Here is a 12,500-nt window from a genome sequence, read left to right as displayed (position 1 = left end):
TAAAAACTAAATTTGTACATACAGTACAATTTACGTTTACCATTTCTGAGTCTGCAGTTTGTGCTTACTTGTGCATGTTCCAGGCTTGTTTCGTCTTTGGCATTTTCTGAAATAAATAAATAAATGCCAGAGATGAGCTGGTCACAGACAGACAGACATCACTAAGTCCCACCAAGAATCTTTTGCAGCCAGAAGTGACCATATTTAGACGAGAGGGCTGAGCTGGTGATAAGCATTGCTATGCCTATCTTGATCACCATGGTAGCAACTTGTCAATAACAATTCCCCGGAACAGCAAACGGGTATGGCACCTTTTGGAAACCAAGCACTACACTGTGCCCTGGATGGCGTCCACATGGGAGGACCACATCAGAAACATGGACCTCTGGACCTACCAGGGTTCACAGACCAGGTCAGAGAGAGAAGGTTGAGACTGGCTGGGCACTGCGTCAGGCACCCGGAACTGGTGGCAAGCAAACTGACACTGTGGGAGCCAACCCGCCGATTTACAATTACGACCACCAAAGTTTCACTTTCACTTCGCCAGACACTTGACTTTTGTGGCTGGAAGTGCTTCTGTTTCATGACTGCATGCATAATGTATTATAGTAGCATGAGCTGTGATTGGTCTACTTTAGACGGGACATACTGTACCGTACAGTACATACAGATAAACCCTGTTCTAGACATTTCTTGCATGATGTCAGTTGTGAATGGAAGCAGGATTGACTTTCAGGGAAATCTTTTACCAGCTATTTGCCCCCTCAAGACCTAGTTACGGTACTTTAAATACTACGGTATTTCAGGGAATATTCCTGATGGCATGGGACAAATACAATAAAGAGTTGCAGCCATCTGACAAAGACCTGAGGTGAACAAACCAATCAGCAATCACATGACATTCCAGAGATGACGTATTCAAACCCATGACTTATTTGCATTAAAGAAAAGTCAAAAACGGACAAAATAACAGCAATACGGCAGAAGAGCCAAAATAAGCAAACTAAAAACAAAAATTCATCTGGCATTGTCCTATATACCAGCATTGCCATGGCAAGTGTGAATATGAACAAGACAGAAATGTGCCTGAAAGTGCCGGAAAGCTTAACGGACTGATTTAACGGCACCAAAGTATGAATGGGGTCTGCCCAACTCCACCTAAAGTAGTCCGATAGACTCGACTACTGATACTAGTGACTAGTGATGGAATTATTTATGTATAGATTCAAGATGAACTTTATTGTCCCACAAAGCGACTGCAAACTGTTTTACCACTATAATCTTCCAGTACAGTGAGTCTGCCTCACTGTACTGCATGATCAATGTCTACTGTGTTTTCTCTTTTTTTGTTTGTTTATCATATCCTGCTCAATCTTCTTGCACTTAATTTGAGATCTGGCGGTCCCTTTCTGCTACTACACTATGTACTTATTTCATTATGTAAGTTGTTGATATAGGATATAACATTAGCCTCTTTTATTTTACAACAAGTAAAGGGACTGACATTTGCAGCAGTGCAATATCACCACTAGCAAATCATTTTATAGCTGTCCATGTCCAATTTGTGTTTTATCTTGAAAACCAGCCTTTAGTAACAGTAACGGAAAGTAAAGTGAATTATCTGAGCAGTTTAAAAGTAAAAAGTTAGTCTGTTATCTATCAGTAACATAACCCTGTTCTGCTCTACACAAACAATACGTTGAAGTCTAATGCATAGTAGAACCTAAGCACTGTTAGAAAAGGTATGATACCAGAGGACTTGACTTACTTTCCCCTTGAAATGAACCATTAATTAGCAATAAACATTTTCTCCTCTCCTTCTAATTGGCTCATATTTGTCAAGATACAGTTAAAGAGAATGCTTAATTAATTAAACATGAAAGTAACACTTTCCCAGAGTGTTTGAGAATACATATGTAACCGTGGATTTTATCTCCACACACCCATGTGCCCCCCCCCACCCACCCCTTAAAGAAAACCACCACCAGATTTGATAAGATTTGTTCTCTTTATCACGTTAATTAGCACCTCCCTCCTGTCCCCTTTGCAAATGAGGGGTAGGTGAGGAGGTTCGGGACTTGATGGCTTAAAATGCACAGAGCTAACGAGTTATTCATACCCTGCACAGCTGTTAAAGGCAATTTAACTGCTTCTCCTCCCTACCTCGTTTCTAGTGCTTTCTGTGGATGCTTGCTTACCAAGGAGGGAAGTGGGAAGTGGGTGGGGGGGGGGGGGGTGGTTTCATTGATGAAAATATGATGCTGTGTCCCCATAACCCCCACTGTATACCAATGGTTCTCAAACTTTTAAATTTCAAGGACCCCCATAACTCTGAGTGTACAAATGTTACAGGGAATGTAAGGGTCCATTTGGAACCCCCTGAGGGAACCCAGAGGACCCCTGGACCCCACTTTGAGAACCACTGATGTATAGATTTTTTATTTATTTTTATCACAATGGTGCAGAAGGAGTAAGGGACAACATAGTCAGGTGATGTTTAGGCCCCCCCCCCCCCCGCCAAAAAAAGAAAACACCTGATCAGTTTGATGTTGCTGTGTTTGGAACTATGAGCACATTTCTATGCATGCTGTACACTTTTACGCTCCACCATTGCCCATCTGTCACCGTGCAATTATGATCAGAGGAAGGGAGTGTCTGCATAAAGTATGTTGTACACCTCAGCTCACATGCAGATTACCTACAGGAGGTGTTGACTTGCACTGTCTCCACTGGATCAGCATACCATGATTAGGAGATCATAACCCCCCCCCCCACACACACACACACACACACACACACACACACACACACACACACACACACACACACACACACACACACACACACACACACACACACACACACATACACATGCACGCGCACCCACACAACGATAACACACACACACACGTTTCATTTGAATGCAATAAATAAGATACGCAAGATGTAAATGTTATGAGCAGAAAAAAACAAATGACAGCAGAGACTGAACAGAATTGTGCTGGTTGTTTGTCCCCCTTTTGGCTCTCAATCTAAAGCATAATTGATACTTTGTCGTACGACAGTGTAGCTGCATCCTCAACATCAACTCCACCATCTAGGATGAGATCCAGCAAGAGATGAAGAGAGCCAAGGTGTCCCAGGCTCTGTTCGCCAAGGGCCAGGTAGGTAGGCGGCCTCCAAGAGCCAGGTACACACACACACACACACACACACACACACACACACACACACACACACACACACACAGTTTCATTGAATCCACTCAAATTAAATTCCATTCAGGAAGATAATATTACAGGTTGATAATGGTTTAAGGCTGAATACAGAACAACTACACAGAAGTTTACCATATGCTTGCCTTCTTTCTTTCTATGCAATCTAGAGTCCTTTAGTACACACACACACACACACACACGCACACGCACGCACACGCACACGCACGCGCACACACACACAGCAAACACACACACACACACACACACACACACACACACACACACACACACACACACACACACACACACACATTGTACACTCAAGGTCTCAAGGTACATGTCCTGTACAGTATATACATAGATGCCTCAACCAATTAGTCCATTAGCTAGGTAATGGTTTGCAAAGGAGGTTTATCCAGCTTCTCTGCAGAGTGTACCCTGTCAAGGTTGGTTTACAAAGCAAATAATTTGATGGGTGGCTGTGTTATTTTTAAGGACGATAATGAACCACTGGTTTTGAGATCTGTGACGTAACTTTCACTGTTGAGTCTGTTTTGGTCACTGCATTAGTGGAACCATCATGACAAGTGGCTTCTGCTGAGTGTTGTTGTTCATCGATGAGTTATTGCTTTAAAATGAAAGCGGGGAGACAGGTTTAGAAAGGGAAAATGGGCTCAATTAGTACTTCAAATTAACAAGAGGCCACTTCAGCCCAATTCCTAGAACATGAACAACAGGCCACCAACTCTGTAAACAGCATTTGAGTTTGATTGTCACTGTAATTATACTTTTTTCCCCCCTTCTGTGTAGCCTGCAGTATAGGCACTGTGGTCTACATGATCAGACAACTTAACCATTTTCAAACTGGCATCCCTATTTTGTGCATGTCATTATAGGCACAAAAAAGAAATCAAAGATAGCAATGTGACGTGTTGTGAGCTTGTATATTGGCAATTTCTGCCCTGTGACACTGTTGTACGATGAAGTTCAAGATAGGCCCTACTATATAATATGTGGTTAAGTGACAACAACTAATGTTTTTCACATGATTTGATCCTGGCCTGTGCTTGCATTTAAAAACCTTGCATTACATTTAATTAAGTGCTGTATTTTTAACTATAGTTTTTTATTATTTCTTACTCTATAGCTTGAACCATTCACTGTTAAATATTATTACATTTAAAGATGAACCATATTTACAATTTAGGCATTTAGAGGACGCTCTTTTTTCTAATTTGTACATTGAAATATAGATGCTAGGTCAACAAATGAACCTGACATCTGTCTAAATAACATGCTATCTAAATTACATTTTAACCTTTGCATAAGACTGCGTGGTCGTCCATATGCAGGACTGTGTTCACTTTGTCATTTGAAACATCTGGCCCCATACAAATTCCAAGTTTAAGCATATTTTATATCCTCAGAAAATGCATTTAAACAAATCACTGCTGTGGCTCCGTTTTTTGAGAGCAAAGGAATGAAACTGCACTGAGGACCGCTGACGGGAAAACCATGGTTTCCCTGTATAAGGAAGGGAGACATACTTTGAAGGTAACCCTCTAATTCTAAAGCTCAAGAGAGACCCTCATGGGCACTTTGTGTTATGGTAAAAAAATAAAATAATAATAATTAAAACGGTTAGGTGAAAGGCCTGAGTACCACGAAGCCATGGCTGTTTTTCCATGTCTGCTATAAGTGTCTGTCAGGCAAAAGATATCTGGGTATCTGGCCTGAAATCATACCTACTGTATCTGGGACCATATGCAATCAAGGGGTTCATAACCCTTTACAATGGATCAGAGGTTATTTGAATTTGAGCAAGATTTCTGGTATTATACTGGATTCACACTATAGATTTTTCCAGCACTCAACCATAGCAGCTGTACATACATTTCTTCCAAAGTTAAATGAATATCATCTGACTGAACACATGTTGAGCAGCATACTGAAAATTAAAACAAGATAACAAAATTAATTACAATACAAGGCCAGGTGTCACCTTTTTTTCTTCTTCAGAAATTGACATATACATATTCATGTTTGTGATGTTGCTCAAATTAATGTGTACAGAAGGAGGGTTCAATCCCCCTGAGTTGGTCCATGTTTAATTTTGTCTCTTAAAACCGGAAGGCAAAGAGCAAGAGTGCAGGAAAGGAAGCAACCCAACGATTAATGTTATTAATTTCCTCACACTAACCTTCTGTTTCTGTTTCTTCACATTTCCAGGGAGGTGTTTCCAAAATGTTTGGGCTTTACCAAGCGCATCATCTGAAGAGAGTGCTTCCTGAATTAAGCTGGCCAATTCTGTGGAGATTGCTATCAACATTAGAATAACTTTATTAGGCTTTCTGCCGCATTTCCTGTTTGATTTACTGCGCAGTCCCAAGGGCTCTTGGGTAGGCACTGAGGACTCCCCTGCAGAAAGGCAGACCTTCCGTTGTTGTGCCGCAGCAACCTGGGTGTAACGCCCCAATTAATCTGGAGGCAAACGTAGCAGAAACATTAGCAAGGCTTCGGCCTATAAATCAACTCCACTAGGGCTTTAAATACAGTAGCTTAGGTTGGTGTGTAAATGGTGAGTTGATAGATGAACACTAACTAAAATACTTGTGTTTCTGTGTTCCATTGGTGTTTGGGTCTTTTATAGCCCACTTGATACAGGGCTTCCAAAGTTTTAGAACCTTGGAGTGAGATTTGATGTTTGATGCTGTTTGTGGTCGCCACCATGCCCAAGACATTTATTTATTGTTGTACTTCAAGTAAAGATACATGACTATTCATATCCTCAGTTTCTTAACTTCTTATCCTTTCCCCATCCATAAAAAAAATCCATAAAAATAAAACAGAGATCACTGACCTGGTGGCCAACGACTGACAACTCACTTTGCAGTGTGGAGAGGTTGTCCCCTACACCAGGGGTTATCAAAATGTTTAATGTCATGGACCCCCAAATTGAGTTTAATTTTGCCGTGGATGGTGGACCCCCAAATTATTATGATTAAAATGGACATATGCTTTGGCTTACATTTAATGTAATTTTTTAAATGTCATAATTTAACATGAATTATGGATTATATATTATAGATATAATAATATAACTAAACTCCTCAAAAAAGTTTGGAAACTTCGGTTGATTATTTCTCCCCTTCAATAATACCAATTGGTATTGTATTTTATGTCGTTATCGTTGAACTTGTAAGGATCATGCAATCATGGAATGAGCAACACAGCTCGTGTGGCTAGTGCCCCCAAAAATGTTGCTTATCTGCTGGCAGGTGTGTGACTGGCACCTGAGCATGGTTCCTGCAACTTTGTTGAGTTTGTGTATACTCCAAGCAGCAACACTGCCCCCGTGGAAAGATGCCACATTTGTCCCTTCAGGATAAGGCCTGTCATTAGGGCAAGTGGACGCTGGTGTTCTTTTAAGCAGAGTGGCAGCATTATTTGGTGTCAGCCCTGGTACCATTTCCAAACTTAGGCCAAAGTTCTGTGAGACTGGTGAAGTCAAAGACAGACCGTGAAGTGGCCGTCCCAGGAAGACAGCACCCCAAGAAGACCGGTTCAGAACAGCTAACAATATGTGACAAACTGGCAATAAACAGCAAACACAAGGAGGTTCAAATAGACACAGACTAACAGGACATAGGTGAACACCAAATTAACACATGATTGGCTACAGCTAAACTAGACACAGATGAACAACAATTGCAAATCACAGGACTGGTGATGTGGCAAGACAAAACAGTCAGGTAAACAGTAACTAAGTAAAACAGGAAACACTTGGACGACACTACAAAATAAAAGTACGCAACAGACAGGCCATCATGACATACTAGATGCAGATCTTTGCATTTTTAGGACTGGTATATTGATGACAAGTAAATACTTATCCTCCTTTTTGATGACAGGTCTTTGACATATAATCTGTACCACAGATGAACTTCCGAAATTAGTGGAAGGGGCCTTGTGTATTTTTACATTTCGGACCACAAATGCGAAAAGTTGAAAAATGTACAGTATGTCATATAAGCGTTCTTTCTCCACGCAGCGTCCCTGTGTCCTGATGGCTGACAACCCAGAACTTGCACAGCTCAGTCCACCCAGCCTGCCGGAGATATGCACTCCACTCCACTGAACTTACCGTTCTATCATTATCTGTCTTTAGTTTGCTGCTCACTTCTATTTCTGATGGAACAGGCACATAGAGAACTGCCAATTCAGACACCTCAAAAACTGCAGACATTCAAGGACAGCTTTTGGCCGATGTCGGCTTGGTGTGTCAGGGCCTGTAAGCTCAATGCCTTCTCTAATGGAGCCTCTCAACAAAAGATCCTTTAGCAGACAGGTACCTGCCTTGAGCCAAGTTATTCATGTCTGATCCATTATTGAATGGAACAAATGAATGATCCAGTCAGGCACATGTGGGATACAGCCAAGTAGCTGGAGATGCTATACTTTTGTCTCAGAAAGAATAAAAAAATCACACCCAGTGTGAAGTGGGCGGTGTGGTCACAGTGGTCATCACAGTGATCCTATTTATAGGGCTATGCACATGTGTCATGTGTTTCACTAGCCAATCACAGTCCTGAATAGAGTCAGCGGTGGCCAATCACGGTGCAGGGTTAGGGGGGTACAATGGTGGCCAATCACAGCGCAGGGTTGGGGGGGTACAATGGGTGGGGGGGTGGTACAATGGTGGCCAATCACAGTGCAGAGAATGTCGATGTCCAAACCTCACTTATAGGGGCGGTTTCAACGCCCAAAAAATCACACCCAGTGTGAAGTGGGCGGTGTGCATCACAGTGGTCATCATAGTGATGGAAGCTCACTTCAAAAAAGAAATACGTTTATTGAAAAGAATCTTTATTGGTCATCATAGTGACTTAATCTTATTTATAGGTTATTAATGTCATCATGTGTCTCGCTAGCCAATCACAGTGCTGAATAGAGTCAGCCAATAGAGTCAGCCAATCACAGTACAGCTAACTGGGCCAGCTGGGCCAATCACAGTGCAGGAAACTAATACTAATGAGATGTCCCAACCCCACTTATAGGGGCGGCTACACCGCCCAAAAATCACACCCAGTGTGAAGTGGGCGGTGTGGTCATCACAGTGGTCATCATAGTGATGGAAGCTCACTTTAAAAAAAAAAGATTTTTTGAAGTGCATAATCGTATTTATAGGTTATTAATGTCATCATGTGTCTCGCTAGCCAATCACAGTGCTGAATAGAGTCAGCCAATCACAGTACAGCTAGGGGTGTACTAATGAGCCAATCACAATACAGCTAATGAGGAGTCCCAACCCCACTTATAGGGGCGGCTACACCGCCCAAAAATATCTGTATTAAATAAACCTTTAAACACACCATTTAGAGAAAATACTCAGTCTGCACTTAGGTATCTAGCATTCTGACTGACGTTTTCTCTTTAGTGAGTTTGAATAACCTGGAGATTTGTTTTCATTGTAGCATGTACAGTAAACAAAGTTCTTCTTTGGCATAGTAGGCATTATCCTAGTAATCACATTCCATTATTGTTTTTTTGTTTTGTATTGTAACCTCTTCGAAGTACTGAGTAATCAGTGGTTGCAATTGAGCATTATTTGGCCATTGTCACCAACATGATTCACACTCCCACAGCTGAACTCACATTAAGTTCTGTTCATTATTATTGTCCCTTTTTTATCTTAGCTCTTGTGGGATCATGAACTGATCTCTGATTTCCATTTAATGCCATCTCATTAATCCACAACAGCGTTATGAATTGAACTTGGCCGATAGCAGTGACAGCCACATATTAGAGCTGTAGTGTAAAGCCCTCACAAACAAAAGTTGATCAAAATAACATTTAAAAGTTATTTAATATGTCCTTAGACGTTAGAGGACATTTACCTTGTTTCACTTGTAGAATGATGATACCAGTCTAGTCTGCGTTAACGGTGGTATAATAAGTGTTAATTTTGTAACGTGTTTGCAAAGGTGACTCACCACCATGAAGAGGTTATTTCTCAGTGTACCTCAAAATGTCTCCAGAAGCATTGTGTAAGTGCAGCATACCAGAGTGAGGTGAGAATGTTTACTGTATAAATGGTTTCAGAGAATCCTCTATAGTGTGCTATAGCATAGGGAACAGCATTACAAGTGTGGGTTAATGGAAAATGATTAATCAGAGCCACCATCGTTACGGCAATTATGATTCCTATTTTTGACACTGGAAGAAGTCTTTGGAATGCAGGAATGTGTTTTTGGAATGTGCTTGATTCAATGGCGATCCAGTTAAGAGCATAATAAGTATTTTGAATAAAACTTGTGTATGCTTGCCTTTCTTCTGCTGCGAGCCACCCAATACCCACCCATGATTAAACCAGGAACATTTATTACAGTGCTAGTGCCTATTAGTGTTCTATATAACAGTGGTTCTCAACATTTTCATCTTTTGACCTCCCCAAAAGAAAACAAATGAATGGACACCTACTCATCCCCTGTTGCAGCTGTGAATGTAGAGTGAACTTTTATTTTCCCTTTTCAGGATATATTTTTTAACTTAATTCATTGTTGGAAGAGGGTACACGTATTCATTACTTCACAAGAAAAAAAACACTTTTCACAAATCGAAACATAATAAATTAGCAAATAACAAACAGTTTTTGATTCCATAAATTATCTTGACCACCAGAATCATTCTGTGACCTGTTGAGGGGTCTCAACACTGAAGATGAGAACCACTGGTATAGAATTACATTAGGTATCTGTACAAACTATATGACAGCAATTATAATGAAAAAGTATTATGCTAGTTACTGTACCTTTGCTTGGAGCTGCTTTCACCTTTGTCAGTATAAATGTAAGTCACCCACAATGTCAGAATCTGGAGATAATGAGGCTTAATGGTGCCTTTCTCATAATGTGCTGTGCGGTCTACCAGGAACGTATTGTATACCATTTCGTGCCCACAGATTCTCCACCTTTAATGAATTGATAAATAATGACATGTCTGTGCTATACTGTTATGTTATTGTCTTTCCCTTGGAACACACACAATGTTACACTCTGGCTTTTTATTCATGAAAAAAAAGAGCAAAAACATTGAGGGGGGAATGCACACGTGGCTGGCACATATCAGAGGGTGTTAACAGCCGAGGGGTAATATTCTCGTGGTGCAGACACCCAGCTTCACCTGGGGTTTAGGGAGGTCAGGACACCTGTGCTGTTTTACACGTTAGCTCCCAGTAGAGGGCTTTGCCGTTACAGGTGTTCACACCTAACATTTATTTATTTCATATTTCACAGGTGTTTTCAAATACACTCAGCAAGAGAAGGGAAGATGCATTAAGAATAAGAGTTGGTCTGATACGATAGTAGGCACAACATAATGTTGATGGAAGGTTTCAATTTGTACGTTGAGCTCTTGCACAAAATTCATATATTTACAATAAACAATCAAGGATTCATAAGATGTGATATTTACAATTATTACAAATACATGTCTTCAGTGATTGCAGCCGGACAATTCAGTAGTTGAGACTGAAATTGTTTTTCTTAGCAGTGATTTCCAAAGAAAACAATTGACTTTGTTTCTTCATTTTCAGAAGTGAAAGCCTTCTGATATCAAGAGAATCTGGTCAAGTTAATGCCAAGAATCTGTTGTACAATACAAACAGTTTAATTGTGTAATTAACAATCAATAACCACTCCTAGTTAGAACATTTCTGCATAAAGAAACCGAGAAACACTTATAAAACAGTCAGTCGTAACAAAATAACTGGTGTTCTCATTGAAATAAACTCATAAAAAAGAAACTTTTTTTATACAGAATATTTATACAGGAATAGCTTTTGAATTGGATTGTTAACCAAAGGAAGACACATCGCAGACATCGATTTTCACACAGATTGCATATGTTTTTTCTTTCTAAGGTGTTCTATAGGTTAGTAATTTTACCTAAGCTTATTTGCATGATAGTAAAAATTGCATACAACATTAATTGTGAAGCGTGTAGCATGAGTTGCTTGACATACAGCACTTTTTTATAGGCAACCTTTAAAGCACATTTCTCCATTTAAAACGTTAAGACACTTTTTGTTTTTACTGCCCATCAAAATTACATTAATAAATAGAAAAAAATGATTGATGAAAAAAAAAAAGCGCTATGTAACATAAACTTTTCAGGAAAAGTAATTACATCAGAAACACTGCATGAACTGCAAATAAATAATGTAGGACAACATAAACAGTGTGTGATTCACATTTCTAACTGTGGTAATTCGTAAAGTTACAGTGACAAAGGTTTCGCAACATAATCTAACTTCGGCAGTGCCATATAGTACAAGGCATTTGTTGGCATAGTTTCTTTAAGACTGTATCTTTTTTTTTTTTTTTTTTTTTTTTTTACAGTTACAATATATGTCTATATATATATTTATATTTCTTCCCTAACAAATAATATGCTAAGATTGAGTTATTCTCTGTGGTGCACCTGGGCTTGGGTGTTTGCGTTCCAGAGTTTGGAGTGATCCATAATCACTTTTTGCAATTTTAAAAGAATGACTAAACTGCCAGCAGGCTGTAGACTTAGTACCTCGTCATTAAGGCCTTGTCAACCACTTGGTCCTTGATTTCATATGCTTTTAAAAAATCCAGTTATGTCAACATACTGTACGTAAACACCTATTAAAGTCCTATCAAACCCCATGGGGAATTCCTTTTTTTATTTGTATTTCTTTTTAGATATAATCAGTAGCTCAAAAAAGAGAAAATAAATCAGTGTAAAATGACAGACATTGAGTGCAGTCAGCAAATATCCACGGCAACATAGTTCAACTTTTCTGTGTGTGTGCAGATTATTTAAATGATGCATCAGTCTTTACAGTGTTTAATAATACAAGTTTTACAAAAAAAAAAATAACACTCGTATTACTCAGTCAGAAATGGGCTTTCCAGTGTGAGAACACTTGCTTCGCATAGCCTGTCAGTCTGCAATTGATATATAAACACTATTCATACAGTCCAGACGCTGCATTGATTAAAAACACTACTCTTTCATTCGCAGTGTTGTGGTACTGCAATGGCCAGAACATTAGCTTCCAGCATAGCCACCAGTCTCTCTGTGTATGAGGACACTCAGTACATTGTTCGGGCCACGTTGGTAAAGGAGTCCTACTCCTTGGTCTCGTGCTCTGACTCCGACTGTGCCTCGGCACGGGCCAGATGCTCCTCGATCTTGATGGAGAAGATGGTGTTGGTCTGCGTGCTCTCGTCCAGCTCCTTCAGCAGCTCT

General features: G+C 40.0%; 2 protein-coding genes across 10 annotated transcripts in view; both read right to left on the bottom strand.

Annotated features, from left to right (window-relative positions):
* Positions 1-12,500, bottom strand: part of znf385d (zinc finger protein 385D) — a 353,987-nt gene that overhangs the window by 145,957 nt on the left and 195,530 nt on the right. The gene's annotated exons all lie outside the window — the stretch shown is intronic.
* The window catches only part of satb1b (SATB homeobox 1b), a 68,514-nt gene continuing 66,280 nt past the window's right edge, over positions 10,267-12,500 (bottom strand). For all 9 annotated transcript variants that reach the window (XM_080426169.1, XM_080426172.1, XM_080426171.1 and 6 more), the window contains one exon: positions 10,267-12,500. This exon is cut by the window's right edge and continues 494 nt beyond it. In XM_080426169.1, coding sequence (XP_080282295.1) covers positions 12,380-12,500 — 121 coding nt within the window. In that variant the 3' untranslated portion in view covers positions 10,267-12,379.

The sequence above is a fragment of the Gymnoscopelus braueri genome, assembly GCF_963280865.1.
Source record: "Gymnoscopelus braueri genome assembly, chromosome: 4".
NCBI lineage: Eukaryota > Metazoa > Chordata > Actinopteri > Myctophiformes > Myctophidae > Gymnoscopelus > Gymnoscopelus braueri.
The sequence above is the reverse complement of the archived record's forward strand: the minus strand, read 5'-3'. Positions and strand labels throughout refer to the sequence as shown.